Source organism: Lathyrus oleraceus, chromosome 6 (genome assembly GCF_024323335.1).
Source record: "Lathyrus oleraceus cultivar Zhongwan6 chromosome 6, CAAS_Psat_ZW6_1.0, whole genome shotgun sequence".
Lineage (NCBI taxonomy): Eukaryota > Viridiplantae > Streptophyta > Magnoliopsida > Fabales > Fabaceae > Lathyrus > Lathyrus oleraceus.
Window position 1 is genome coordinate 479,101,734 of NC_066584.1, and position 15,500 is coordinate 479,117,233.

At 34.6% G+C, this 15,500-nt stretch overlaps 1 protein-coding gene across 1 annotated transcript; it reads left to right on the plus strand.

Annotated features, from left to right (window-relative positions):
• Positions 1-11,523: 11,523 nt before the first annotated feature.
• LOC127098315 (uncharacterized) lies at positions 11,524-13,469 on the plus strand. The gene is made up of 3 exons (XM_051036874.1): positions 11,524-11,825; positions 11,931-12,136; positions 12,973-13,469. The coding sequence occupies exons 1-3, from the start codon at positions 11,733-11,735 to the stop codon at positions 13,253-13,255; spliced, it is 582 nt and encodes a 193-aa protein (XP_050892831.1). The 5' UTR covers positions 11,524-11,732; the 3' UTR covers positions 13,256-13,469.
• The last annotated feature ends 2,031 nt before the right edge of the window (positions 13,470-15,500 follow it).

The window sequence follows — 15,500 nt, forward strand, 5'->3', positions numbered from 1 at the left end:
TTTAAATAACCACCCACTTTAGAGGGCGCTTTCCAGTAAAAGCGCCCTCTAAACCCTTTAAATTTCCACTTTAGAGGGCGCTTTCCAGTAAAAGCGCCCTCTAAACCCTTAAAAGCTTCCACTTTAGAGGGCGCTTTCTTTAAAAAGCGCCCTCTAAAGTGGCCCTTAAAGGGCTTAAAGAGCCACTTTAGAGAGCGCTTTCACCAGGAAAAAAAGCGCTGTCTTTACCTATGCCAGCGCCAGATTAGAGGGCGCTTTAAAGCGCTGTTATAGGCCAAAAAAAGCGCCCTCTTTTCCCTTATTTGGCGTAGTGAGTAGAAGTAGGGTTTCTTGTGTTTAGAGAGAAAAATTATAAGGTTTCTTCAAAAGAAAAATACTTGAAACTATATATAGGCTCTATTTGGTAAAATAACATTTGCAATTGATTGATAAACTACCTGATAGCTTATAGTTTATGACTGAAGGATGATGGTGGATAATTTATAGCTGATGGTTGATGACTAATAGTTGATAAATTAATTGAAGTGTTTGATAAAACTAATTTATAAATGTAGTGTTAAAAAGGGAAGTTTTAAAATTGTGCTATTCCTAATCGATTATGAGGTGATACAATTGAGATAATGGACTAGTCCTAATGGATAATCAATTATTAAGTATAATTTTTATTTATAATTGATCATTTGGACTTATAATCAATTAACTCTATGCAAAAAATATTTTTCGTTGATTTTATCAAAAAGGGAGGGTCCTAAAAAACATTTTTTTTTAGTATGTGGGAGTTGCCTTAGTAACTTATGAGTTATTCTAACACTGTGCTAAGCGGCCGACCGACCATACGAGTTTCACATTTTCTTTATTTCACAACTTTGAAGCTTTAAGATTCTTTCTATATTATTTTTGACTTTAGCACTTCATTGGAATCTTGAATTTTATCTCTGATGAGGTTTGAAATAATTTCAAGACGAGCAACATCATCAGAGAAAACTGAAAAGATATCACTAGGGATCAATCAACAATTCAACATGATTCCACCGAACATCAGAGTCATCATCAAAACCATTATGATCACTGAATCAAGACATGAATAGTTGCAGGACGTGCAAAAACATAGATCCACATCTCTAACTGTTGTTAGTCTTAGTTCTTGATTTTCCCTTGTAATAGCTACAAAACCCTTAAGGATGGGTGGCTAGTTCTTCTAGATTAGATTCTCATTATATTATTTCACCCTTACCACGTGAAACATATAATCCTTCTTGATTTTCTATGTAATGAACCTTTGTTTAATAAATTATATGATATTATTTAAGTTTAATATTTTCTCTCGTCTATGAATTTAAGAGAATCAATTTAGATGACAATTAAGACCTAACCGAAAATTCACACATCCGATTAATAATACTGTAGGACTTTCATGATCGCAAGCAATAATGCATAATTAGTCTTGACTAATAGTATAATTTTACATGTTATTAAACCTTTGTCAGTTGTGATTATATTCCCCTAAGTTTTTTATGGGTTTGCTTCAAACGAAACAAGTTACTTGACAATCAATTCGTTGGGTAAACCTTGTTTTATAAAACAGTCTAATTATTTACGTGCCATAAATCTTTTTTCAGCTGCGTATTCATTCCCTTAAATTCTCTGGGGGGTCAGTTCAGAGAATGCGGGATACTTGATGATCAATTTATTGGATAACTATGTTTTGTAAAGGTCTTAATTTTAAATAGATTTGCTATGAATTCAATCATGAGTTTCTCACAAATATATGTAGATGATTAGAAGGGGAACTTAATCTTCTTTATCATCACCATCATACTTATCGTTATCTTAGTTAGTTTATTATTTTTACTATTAGTAAAAACTATCAATCAATCACACTATATGTCTCCCTATTATAGTTATAAATCTCATGCTTGCAATAAAAATAACACTCACCTCTATTTTGTATGAAGTTAAAAGAATCCTCTTGGATACAAAATTAAAATATAATCACCACATTGATATTTTTGTTGATACATTACCAACAAAATGATACCGTTGTAAGAAATTGTGAATCACTTTAACAAGGAAATAAAAGACGTACATACTTGATCTTTAGTGCATTAAATTATATTTTTATTTGTTTTTTATTTTATTTTTCAGTTTTTATTTTATTCTTCTTGATACTACTGATGATATCTCTTTGTTTAGTTTATGCGTAGTGCATGATCATAAAATTTATAGTTTGATCTAGAAATCAAAAGAATCACAAAGACAATTCAACAAGTTACTTGTGTAGCTAAGAAACAAGAGGGGAAGATGGCTGAACCAACTATCCATACTTTAGGAGATTTCAGATAAAATGCATCCGAAGAAGAAAGTTGCTTAAGAACTCCAGCCGACAAATCCATGCTATTTTGATATAAATTGTTTTGTTCTTTCACAATTAAGAGACACCACATCCGATGGAAGTACTCTAATAGATTCTTATAAGCACCATAAAATATTTACAGAAACATGTTCATTATGAAATCCTAATGAAAAAGTGAAAGTCAAATGAGACTTTGTTTGATAGCCTAACACTTATCGGACGAGCTAAAGGTGGATAACTAAAAATATCCCTTATCAAACTAAAGTCAAAAGTATACGTTATCAAACTATTCTTAAAATATACGTATTTATAAACTATAAGATAATTAAAAATTCAAAAATTGAGATTGTGAAATAGGTGTGTAAATAATCTATACACATTAACATATTTTGAGGGTGACGTTTAAAGTGGATAAGAGAAATATTTTTTCACCAGTCAATTTTACATACACGTGACAATTTTAACCTGCTAACAAATAAAATTAATTTTTTTGTTGACCAATCAAATTTTGACAACTTTTTTTTTTTGACAATTTTTTTGACAACTTATTAAATCGTAAATTTTATTGAAATAACAATGATATAGAACTGCATCCTCCTTCCAATTTTTTTTTGTTTCATCTTCTTCATCACTCAAATTAAAACAAAAACCTAAAATGGCAAAAGAATAGTAAATCTTTCATCTCAAATAAATCTGCTAGCATATCCATCAATTATTTTGCATAGACGTTAATCAGTTGTTTGAACAACCATTAAAAAATATTTATTTGCACAACAATGAATCATATATGCTATTATTTTGAGTTTGTTCTTTCATCATCATCATCGTCACTTTAATGACTTTTGCAAGTGGATTGAACTGCATAACCCTTTTATTTGTTCAAAACATTTTCATTTCACTCTCTAAAGTTCTAATATTAAAGTAAAATCTAGGAGACCTAATTAAAATTTATAACATGGTTGATCAAAATAGAGTTCGGGATTGTTGTTGGAGGATAATGAAGTTTAAAATCTTTGATATTTTTTTAGAGTTGTTTTTTTAGATATAATTTTTTTGTTGTGGTTTTTTAGATCTGATATTTTAAAAGAAAGAAAAAGATGAATATTTTGATTTTTTTTTTGTTATAAGGCTAAAGAAATAGAAAGAAAAAAAGAGCAAAAGAAAAACTAAATTCTTAAAAATGAAGTTCCAGCCGCATTCACTACAAGGACGTCACTCAACCCTTAAGGGGAAATGGGTGAATTGGAAGATCGATGTCACTAGAGGTTCCGAGCTTTGCCATGAAATCAACGCTTTGGTTGCCTTCTCTGAAAATGTGGATGACTCTAAACATGACATTGTCTAGGATAATATCCTTAATACTTTGAATCAACATCCCATGTTTATAATACTTATTCAAGGGGTTCTCAATAAGGCTAATACTATGGGAAGAGTCAAAGTAGCAAGTTGATTCAATAATGCCCATACCTTTGGCTAAAGAAAGACCTTGGTACATGATCCAAAGTTCTGCATGGAGGATATTTAAAGAATTTGGTATGAACCCAAATAAACCACATTGGAAAGTTCCATTGGATGCATGCAAGGCACCGCCAAAGCCAATACAAATTGGAGTGTCATTACAATTTCCATCTACGTTAATGATAATGCAAGAGTACTTTTCGAAATTCCATGAGATGAAGCGATTGTCTGTGTGCTCAGTTTGAGATTTGCTAAAGCAAGTGGTGAAAGAATCCTCCATAGAGTGGGTCACCAATGAGAGTTTATATCTTGGAATAATTTCATAAGAGATACAAACACCGTTATACTTTCTCCAAATCTACCAAATTCTTGCAGCAAAGAGATTATGACAGGTATGTTGTATCTCGTGTTTTATCCAATAGTGATCATCTTGGTTCAAGAAGAAATTTGGATGATTAAGCCCAAGGTGTAAACCAAAAGTTTCTGGAATCCATACATTCACAAGCATAGTGGAGGAAAATATCCTTTTCGAGGCAACATTTAACACACAAAGTTGAGGGGACTATGTTTCAGTGATGAAGAAGACAAAGAGTGGGAATATTAGATTTAATTATTAGATTTAATTCATATTTAAGTTTGTTAGATATTAGATTTAAATATTAGATTTGATTCATATTTAAGTTTGTTAGATATTAGATTTAAATATTAGATTTGATTCATATTTAAGTTTGTTAGAGGCTTATAAATAGGGTGTCAATCATTGTAACTTTTAATCCTTTTTGTAGTCATCATTCTCTGAATAAGAATATTTCCATTCATCATATATTCTACCTTTGCACCAACAATTGGTATCTAGAGCTCCGGTTCGGATTCATTGGGAAACACGGGAAACACGAGTGAACGTGAGGTCTTGTGTGTTTGGTTTTGATTCTTAGATTCGTGTTGAATCTTGAACAAAATCTGATCAGAATTTTAATTCTGTGGGTTGGGAAACACTGTGTGAGAAATCTGAGTGTACTGTGCAAGGTAGAAAGATGAACGGAAACGGCAACATGAACACCAAACTTCCAGTATTTGACGGTAAAAACTGGAATCGTTGGATGATCCAAATGCGTGTACTGTTCGGTGCTCAAGATGTTCTAGATCTTGTCACTGATGGTTATGTTCCGGTAGCAGCAGATGCGACGGATGAACAGAAAAACGCGCAGAAGGAAGTAAGGAAGAAGGATCAGAAAGCATTGTTCTTCATTCATCAATGTGTTGATGTAAATGTGTTTGAGAAGATTGCAGATTCAACGACAGCAAAGGCTGCGTGGGACACACTGGTTAGATGTTATGATGGTGACGCATCAGTGAAGAAGGTGAAGCTTCAGTCCTTGAGAAAGCAATATGAGAATCTCAACATGAAGAATAATGAGAAAGTTTCTGAATACATCTCCAGAGTGATTCTGATTACTAATGAGATGAAAGCGTGTGGAGAAACTCTTTCTGAAGAAACAATCATGGAGAAGTTATTGAGATCCCTTACCTGTCAATTTGATTACATTGTGGTAGCAATAGAACATTCCAAAGATCTGAGCACCATGAGAATTGAAGAGCTGCAGAGCAGTCTAGAAGCGCAAGAGTTGCGTTTGACTGAGAGAACTTCTGAAAGGGAAGTAGAGCAGCAGGCTCTGAAAGCAACTTCTGATAGGAGGTATCAGAAGCAGTCAGAAGCCAGGAGAAGATCTGATGGTGGTCAGAAGTCAGAAAGCTCAACCTCTGATAGACAAAAGAATGCTCAGAAGGGAAAAGAGAAGTATGACAAGAAGAAGATCCAATGTTACTGTTGTAAGAAGTTTGGTCACTTTGCTAGAGACTGTTGGTCAAACAAGGAGAGAAAATCAGAAGAAGCAAATATAGCCAGAAGTTCTGATGACGAATCTGTGCTATTGATGGCCTCTGAATCTGGTGATATGGATCTGATAGACTGGTGGTATATGGACACTGGCTGTTCAAATCATCTTACTGGAAACAAGAAATGGCTGGTTGACTTTGACTCTGAAAAGAGGACAAAGATCAGATGTGCTGATGACAAATATCTTAATGCAGAAGGTATGGGAAATGTCAGAGTGACTCTGAACAATGGGAAAACAGCATTGATTCAGAACGTGTGGTATGTACCTGGCATCAGAAGCAATCTGATGAGTGTGGGACAATTAATTGAGAAAGGTTTTTCAGTTACCATGAAGGACAATCTTCTGAAGCTGTATGACTGCAATCAGAAGTTGATTATGGAGTCAGAACAGGGAAGGAATAGAACATTCAAGGTGAATGTCAGAACTGCAGACTCAGAATGTCTTAGTGCAACAAGTGCTGAGAAGGAGAGTGAGCTGTGGCACAGAAGATTTGGTCATTTGAATTTCAGAAGCTTAAAACATCTGAATTCAAAGAAGTTGGTACATGGAATTCCTGCAATTAAGAAGCCTGAAAAGTCATGCAAAGTTTGCATGGAAGGAAAACAACCACGATTGCCATTTGCGTCAGAAACTGCTCCAAGAGCAAAACATGCCTTGGGAGTTGTACATTCTGATGTGTGTGGTCCATTTCCAGTAGCATCGATTGGAGGGAATAAATACTTTGTGTTATTTGTTGATGAATTCACAAGAATGACATGGGTATCCCTTATTAAGTTTAAACACGAGGTGTTTGATGAATTCAAGAAGTTCAGAATGAAGGCTGAGAATCAGAGTGGTCAGAAGTTGAAGATTCTTAGAACTGACGGTGGAGGTGAGTATAACTCCAAAGAGTTCCAGAAGTTCTGTGAGGAGAATGGAATTGAACATGAGGTTACTGCTCCTTATACCCCTCAACACAATGGTCTTGCTGAAAGAAGAAACCGCACTTTGCTTTATATGGTGAGAAGCATGCTAAAGGAGAAGAAGCTTCCTCAGAAGCTCTGGGGAGAAGCTGTTGCCACTGCAACGTATGTACTCAACCGTTGTCCTACGAAGAAGTTGAAGGAAATAGTTCCAATACAGAAGTGGACTGGAGATAAGCAAAGTGTTAGTCATTTGAAGGTGTTTGGTTCTGTTTGCTATAAACATGTTCCAGAAGCCAGAAGACAGAAGCTGGATGATAGAAGCAAAGTGATGATTCTGATAGGGTACCACAGTACAGGTGCATATAAGCTCTATTGTCCAGAAACCAATAAAATTGAATTCAGCAGAGATGTGATTGTGAAGGAATCAGAAGTTTGGAATTGGGATAAGTCTCAATCTGACTCTGATGTTAGAACCTCTGAAGAAAGGTCAGAGTTCAGAATTTCTGAGGTTGGAGTAAACTCTGACGTTGATTATGATTCTGATAGTGATTCTGACTCTGGAGAAGACTCAGAAGATGAAGGTGACTCTGATGATCCAGATGACCCAGACTCTGATGGTAATCCAGATTCTGGTGGCAATTCAGACTCTGGAAATATGCCAGACCCTGAAGATGATCAAAGCTCTGGAGGAAGTCAACCATCTGAAGCTAGAAACTCTGAAGCTCAAGACTCTGAACAAGTTCAGAGACCACAAAGAATCAGAAACATCCCCAGAAGATATGCAGAATTTGACATGCTGCAAGACACTGAAGTAGACTCTGAAGGAGAAGTTATTCAGTGTGCCATGTTAGTAGACTCTAAACTCATAAGTACAGAAGAGGCTCTTAAGCAGAAGCTCTGGCTGAAGGCCATGAAAGAAGAACTTGATGCTATAGAGAGGAACAAGACTTGGAAGCTGACAGAACTTCCAAAAGACAAGAAAGTCATCAGCGTCAGATGGGTTTTCAAGCAGAAGTTAAAGCCAGATGGTTCAATTGGCAAACATAAAGCAAGGTTGGTAGCCAGAGGATTTCTACAGAAACCTGGGCTAGATTACTCTGAAGTGTTTGCACCTGTAGCAAGACATGAAACAATCAGAATGGTGATTGCAATAGCTGCTAACAGGAATTGGCCTCTGATGCATTTAGATGTAAAATCTGCATTTCTGAACGGTCCATTAGAAGAAGAAGTTTACGTGTCACAACCTCCTGGATTTATGAAAAAGAATCAGGAAGGGATGGTGTACAGATTATACAAAGCTCTATATGGATTGAAACAAGCGCCCAGAGCTTGGAATAAGAAGATTGATTCATTTTTCAAGAAGCAAGGCTTTCAGAAATGTGAGATGGAGTACGGTGTCTATGTTCAGCATACTTCTGAAGGAAATATGACTCTGGTATGTTTATATGTTGATGATATACTGCTGACTGGAAGTTCTGAACAGGAGATAGCCAAGTTCAAGAAAGTTCTGATGAATGAATTCGAAATGACTGATCTAGGCAAAATGACATACTTTCTAGGGATGGAATTCAGATACTCTGAGAAAGGTATTATTTTGCATCAGCTCAAGTATGAATTAGAACTTCTGAAGAGATTTGAACTGGAGAATTGTAAGATTGCTGTCACACCTTCTGATACAAATCAGAAACTGGATTCTGACTCTGATGGAAAGGATGTGGACGCTACAACCTTCAAACAGTTGGTTGGTTCTCTGAGGTATTTGTGCAATACCAGACCTGATATTTGCTATTCAGTTGGGATGGTTAGTAGGTTCATGAGTAAACCTAAGTGGTCCCATTACCAAGCTGCAGTCAGGATTCTGAGGTATATCAAGGGAACTCTGAAGTATGGAGTATTATTTCCTTCTGGAAGAAAGGATGAGTCAGAACTTCAGAGTTATTCAGATTCTAATTGGTGTGGAGACAGAGTTGACAGAAGAAGTACGTCTGGGTACTTATTCAAATTTCTGGGAGGTCCCATTTCTTGGTGTTCCAAGAAGCAACCTGTTGTGGCGTTGTCAACTTGTGAAGCTGAATATATTGCAGGTGCTGTTACTGCATGCCAAGCTGTGTGGATTCTGAATCTATTGCAGGATCTGAAGATTAAAGTAAACAAACCTCTGAAGCTGATGATTGACAACAAGTCTGCAATCAATCTTGCCAGAAACCCAGTGTTGCATGGGAGAAGCAAGCACATTGAGACCAAGTATCATTTTCTGAGACATCAAGTTCAGAGGGGAGTGTTAGAAGTTGTACACTGCAGCACTCAGAAGCAGTTGGCAGATGTTCTGACGAAAGCTATCAAGACTGATCAATTTCTCAGATTAAGGGATGGAATTGGTGTTACAAGTTTTGATGGAATATGAATTAAGGGATGGTATTAGATTTAATTATTAGATTTAATTCATATTTAAGTTTGTTAGATATTAGATTTAAATATTAGATTTGATTCATATTTAAGTTTGTTAGATATTAGATTTAAATATTAGATTTGATTCATATTTAAGTTTGTTAGAGGCTTATAAATAGGGTGTCAATCATTGTAACTTTTAATCCTTTTTGTAGTCATCATTCTCTGAATAAGAATATTTCCATTCATCATATATTCTACCTTTGCACCAACAGGAACAAGGACTTGTGACAAGCAAGCCAAATGGGGAACTTTATCTTTTATGGGAAGCCTAATTTCCATATCTAGTTCCAAGATTGTGTGGCATTTATAGAGTCATGAAGCTCTTCTTTGCTGCGGAGGATTCAAGAGTAGTCGCTCTTAGTAGTGTAAGTACCATTTATGTGATCGAACCAATTAAATACGTATTCTGTTTTGGAGTTAAAGCTAAGACTTTTGGAGGTGATATCAATTGTGACGTAAGAAGGGAGTTGAGTATACAAGTTTTGAATGTGGTAAGGTGATGGAGAGTAAAAATCCTTGGCATTTAGGATAGTGTCGTGTATGTGAACATGATCAACCAAAGTAGTCAAGGTTCAAGAGGAGACCAATGGTTGTACTAGAAAGATGAGGATCCCGATTCTGATTTCCAAATAAAACCATCTTTTAATATATTCTTCACTTTGATAATAGAGTTCCAGGTGAAGGAATCCGTTGAATAAGAAAATGAGAGAAAATGGGCACCAGACAAATATTTTTGAGAAAGAAGACGTATCCAAAGTTTATCACTTCTTTGAAGCATGTCCCAAACAGCTTTACTAAGGGTGACTAAGTTGACATCTCTAGCTAATCAAACTCCTATGCCACTCAACTTCCTAAGGCAGATAATTTTCTTCCTGTTAACCAATTGAACACCAATGAAGGTAGTGCCCTTCTGAATAAAGTTACGAGTTATATGATTGATTTGTCCCAAATATTTTGAGAGAGCCAAGTGATTTTCATGTATTAAGAGGGAATAAAAGACAGACTGGACTAACAAGAGCTAATCTACCAGACTTGTTGAGAAACTTATTTTTCCAAGAAACCATGCGAGTTTGCATTTTTTCCAAAATGAAATTATAGTCTGATCTTTTTGCCATACCTTTAAGGATAGGAAAGCCAAGGTATTTGTCCAAAGAAGTGGTACACCGAACACTTGAGACAAAGGTCACCTGATTGATTTTAGCTTGAGGAATTTTAGAAGAATATAAAGAATGAGACTTAGCTAGATTAATCTTTAGCCCAACTAAAATTGTCCAAAAGGGTGGCAATAGCTCTAATTTTCAACATCTTTGCCTTTGCAAAAAGGAAAACGTCATCCAAAAATAGAAGATGAGACAATTAATGACCATTTCTAGAGATGCAGATATAAATCCAAAAACCACTACGCACAACATCATTGATACCAATAAAAAACTTCTCCATGCAGATAATGTAAAGGCAACGAGATAACATATCCCCTTGTCAAGGACACATCATTGATACCAATAAAAAACTTCTCCATGCAGATAATGTAAAGGCAACGAGATAACATATCCCCTTGTCAAGGACACATCATTGATACCAATAAAAAACTTCTCCATGCAGATAATGTAAAGGCAACGAGATAACATATCCCCTTGTCAAGGACACATCATTGATACCAATAAAAAACTTCTCCATGCAGATAATGAAAAGGCAACGAGATAACATATCCCCTTGTCAAGGACCATGAGAAGGCTTGAAAGCTTCCATTTTAATCTCATTTCATAAAATAAATACACACGAAGAAGTGTTGTAATGCATAATAAATCAGATAATTGGTCGAGGAAAACCAAAATCTAACAAACAACTTTTAAGAAACTCCCCGTTAATATTGTCAAAGACTTTTTCTTGATTCAATTTGAAGAAAACATCAATTTTTTTTTTATACGGTGAATAATTTCCTATAAAATAATAAAATTATTAGTGGTGCTCTTACGAGAGAGAAAAAAAAACTGCTATGGTATTTTAAACTTTAAATATACCGATGAATATATAGAGATGGCCAGTTTTTATTATTATTTGGGTTTGGTTAGGTTACTATGCTATTTTCATCTCCTCTTGATTGTTTTTCTTTCACATTCAACCATTCAACCATGAATGCCATTAATAAAAGTTGGAGAGATGAGATTTTTTATTTAATGCTTCTAACAAATATTTACTGCCATTACAACATTTTAAAAACAAATAACTTAATAAATAAACAATCAAATGTACAACGTCTTTTTTTAATTCGTCGAGTAGTATAAGAAAATAAAAGTAGGTAATTAATTTAACATCGTTGAATAAATAAATTAATATTATTAATTTATGATTTTAATATAAGTGCACCATGATCGGAAAAATCTTTCTATTTTTCACCTTAAAACGCTCCCATATTTTTGATAGTATAAAAAAAAAAGAAAAAAAAGGAAAAAGAAAAAGCTAAAGCGTAGAAAGAAAAAAAAAATTAAGAACATAGAAGTGGGAATAGAAACTAAAAAGGAAGAAAATAGATAAATAAAGTTGACCGATATTTTTACCTAAAAGAACCAGCCATAGAAACACCCACCAGTAGAGAGTGAAGTGAGTGAGTCTGAAAGAAAAAGAAAAGGGTTAGTTGGTTGTTGAAGCAAATTGAAGACCAAAATCATGGCTGTTTCAGTAACTCTTATAGTAGCCATCATTTCTCTGCATCTCTTTGCTTTCGTTTTCGCTATCGGCGCCGAACGACGTCGTAGTCTGGTAATCCCTAATCCTATTCCTATTCTTATCCTATCTATAGTTAATTCGCACAACTATTTTTTTTTGTTTTGAGTTTCTTTCTCGAATCTTGTTACTCTCTTTCAGGCAAAAGTGGTTCCCGATGAGTACGACGACCGATCTTTCTGCGTTTACACCACCGACGCTTCCACTGTTTACGGTCTCGCCGCCTGCTCTCTCCTGCTCCTCAGTCAAGCTATCCTTTACGCCGTTACTAGATGTCTCTGCTGCGGTAAAGGTCTTGTCTCCGGTTGTTCCACTACTTGTGCGGTTATCTTCTTTGTTCTCTCATGGTAATGTTCCAATTATCAGAACTTTTTCTTTAAAAACCCTATCTCTTTTATTTGTTTGTATTCTTTTTAAGTGTGAATTAGTGAATACAAGAAGTTAAAATAAATTTGTAAAATGTTTTAGTAAACAAATTAACTTGTATTTCACTTTGTGAATATCCTCTAGATAGCAAACGGATTGGAATTTGGCTTTTGGTTTGAGTTCATATAGTATTGGATTGGATAGAAATCAATGAATCATTTTCATGTAGACATAGGTCGTAATTTGAACATATTGGTGGTCGTTATATCGAGATAAAATTTCTTAGTTAGTTGATATAGAGACATAGTTGGTTAGTTAGTTAGGCTATGTTTGGATTGACGGAATGCGATGAAATGAAGCAGTATGGAATGGAGTAAAGTTATGTTTCATTGTTTGGATTGGCAAAAAGAGGATGTAATGAAGCGGAACATGATGGAATGTATTTTATCCAATTCCATTACTTATCCTCATTTTTCTTCCTTCCAATTTGGGCAAAATAACATTTTTGTTACATTCTATCTTAAAATATACAAACAAACAATGGAATGAGATATCCGCTTTATTCTATTCCGTTCCGCTCTGCTAGTTGATGTTAACTTTGTCACTAATATCAGATAACTAATTAACCTTGTCCTCTAGTATAAGTAACTTACTAATTTTATCTCTAGTATCAAGTTTGAAGTTTTAGTTTTAAAAAGATATGAAAGTCTGTTTGAACTCAGGGTTGTAAGACCTAGATATGTGTAGGCAGGATTTCAACCTGAAGTGTCGCATAAAATTAATAATGATTTTGTTATTATTGTTGTGATAAAATCAGGCTTGGTTTTTTGGGAGCCGAGGCGTGCTTGTTAGCAGGGTCTGCGCGGAATGCATACCACACAAAATACCAAGGGTATTTTACAAAGCATGACTTGTCATGCGCCACTCTTCGCAAGGGCGTGTTTGCTGCGGGGGCTGCCTTGACCTTGTTCTCTATGTTGGCTTCCATTTTGTACTATTGGGCACACTGTAAGGCCGACACTGGCTTCTGGGAGAAGCACCAAAATGAAGGTATTGGATTGGCCACACACAATCATGGTCATGAATCTGATAAGCCCTGAAGATTTACCACTTTTAATGCCACGGGTTATTAATTTACACAATTTTGGTGGTTTTGTTTTGTTGGATAAGGTATTTTGGATGTAAAGGAAGGAACAATGTGTTTAAAAACCCATGTTGGTAGAATATATGTTATATTTATGCTGTAATAGCAGAATGCTTGAAACAATATATATATAGGTAAATAGATGATAATGGTATGGTGGAGGTTCAGTATATTCTAGTTTCCAGTTTGAAACTTGAAACAAAATCATTGCATTAGTGCATCGAATGCTTGCATTATTGTGACAAAAAATGTGCTTGATAACTTGAGTAAAATTACTATGATAGCCTTCTTTCTAGTTGAGTTTTCTCCTTTCCAGAAAGAATGATCAATTTACTAGTCTCTTGATGCAAATGTCTCGATTTATTAAGGCTCTTTCTTCTTCATTCTTTCTTGCAACCGCATTGTTCGATGTGTTGCAGTATCTCTAAACTTGTAATTAGTTTTTCTCTTCAATATCTTGATATTTGAATTTTGCAGTTGCTGTTTCTTGTATTATATGTTTTTTCTATTGCTAAAATTTTAATGTCTTTGACTTGGGGCCATTTGATTTATTTATTTATTTTAAAAAATAGGTGTTTATCATGGGGTCATATTTAATTCTAAATGTTTTTTTCTGTTCTTATCATGTATGAACTTGAAATTCATCCATTTTTTTTATGTTGATAAGGATGGTTGTGAGATTACCAGAATATCTAAATGTAAAGAAACGGTTTAGAGTAACTGTGGAGTAGTCTATTCATTCAAGTTAATGAGACTGATGGATGGCTGTTGGCATGACACAAGTGACTAATGAACTTCAACTATGGGTTTAATGATTTAGTAGTACTATTTGAATAATAATTAATTGGACTTTATCAACTATTGAATTGTTTTAGTGGGTCTCCTTTCTCTTGAGGAAGGTAAGGTTAACAAAACATGGTTGGGTTAACAAACAAACATATTAGAGAGGTCTTGAGGAATGTAACTTGCCATATTGAAAATAAAAATAAGAGTTAAATGGATCGGTTTGCCCCTTTTAACCAAACCCATGACTAGTTATTTATAATAATTTAAGGGTTATACTAATCACTGTCTCATAAAAAAAAATTATATATTCGATTTATTGAATACACATAATATTTAAAAAAAAAACTTATTTTTTTAATTTTTAGGACACTTGTTAGCATTTTCCATAATTTAATTATATTTGGTCTCACTGAAAAAGTGGTGAGTGACTAGAGATAATTTGGACATAAAACAAATGAAATCCAGAGTAACCATAACCACAGCAAATTGCATTCATTAACAGAGATACATAGGTGATACAAAATCAAATCCTACAACAACAGAGCAAGGGACCAACAGTGTTGTCACACCAAACTGAGAGATAATCAGAAGAACTTTCCGACTTGAAGAAAAACATAACAGAATACAACACAGACAAAAAAACATATTATATAGTTGGTTTGACTTTAAAACAGTGACATGATTGATTTGATACTCATGTTATACTAGTATCTAGCAAATCGGGAATGGTGAGTCACATATGTCAGCAACCTTAATGGCATTAGGAGAGTTAACAAATTTCTTAAGGCTAGGATCTTTCAAATATTGGCAAAGACAAGGCTTTTGTTCCTTCAACTTACTACAACAAGTTGCAGATGGAGGGTTTGAGGAAGTGATTGCATTTGCACATGCACTCAGCTGCAATGCATTACATGTTACTTCTCCCATTGATAACTCTGTCTTTGCAAGGAACAACACAAGCATAACGCACAATGTTACATATGAAATCTTCATTCTCAAAGATTGAAAAAAACTTGAAAGGTGATTAATGAGGCATCATGGTATGGCACTCTGTTTACTATTTATATTATATACGAGGAGAGGGGAACTAGATTTGCTTTGTAGTTTGTATAGATTATTATATTATGTTATGTGACCTTAGGAAAAGGGTGGTGTGTTCTATAAAAAGTTATCCGTCAAATGAATAGTGCTACTGATAAAGTTGGTCGCTGCATAGTTTGATTATGATTATGAATTTCCGGAGCTCTTTTGCTTTATTGTGTAGTTATTGCTCAATTGCATACTCATTGGATTAGTCATTTGACTAAGGTCATGCTAGGGGATTTTTCTGTTACTAACATAGAAAGAGATTTCTTTTCTGTGTTAATATTGGAAAATTCAACGTTTTAGAATAAAAAGAATTGTAGGGAATATTC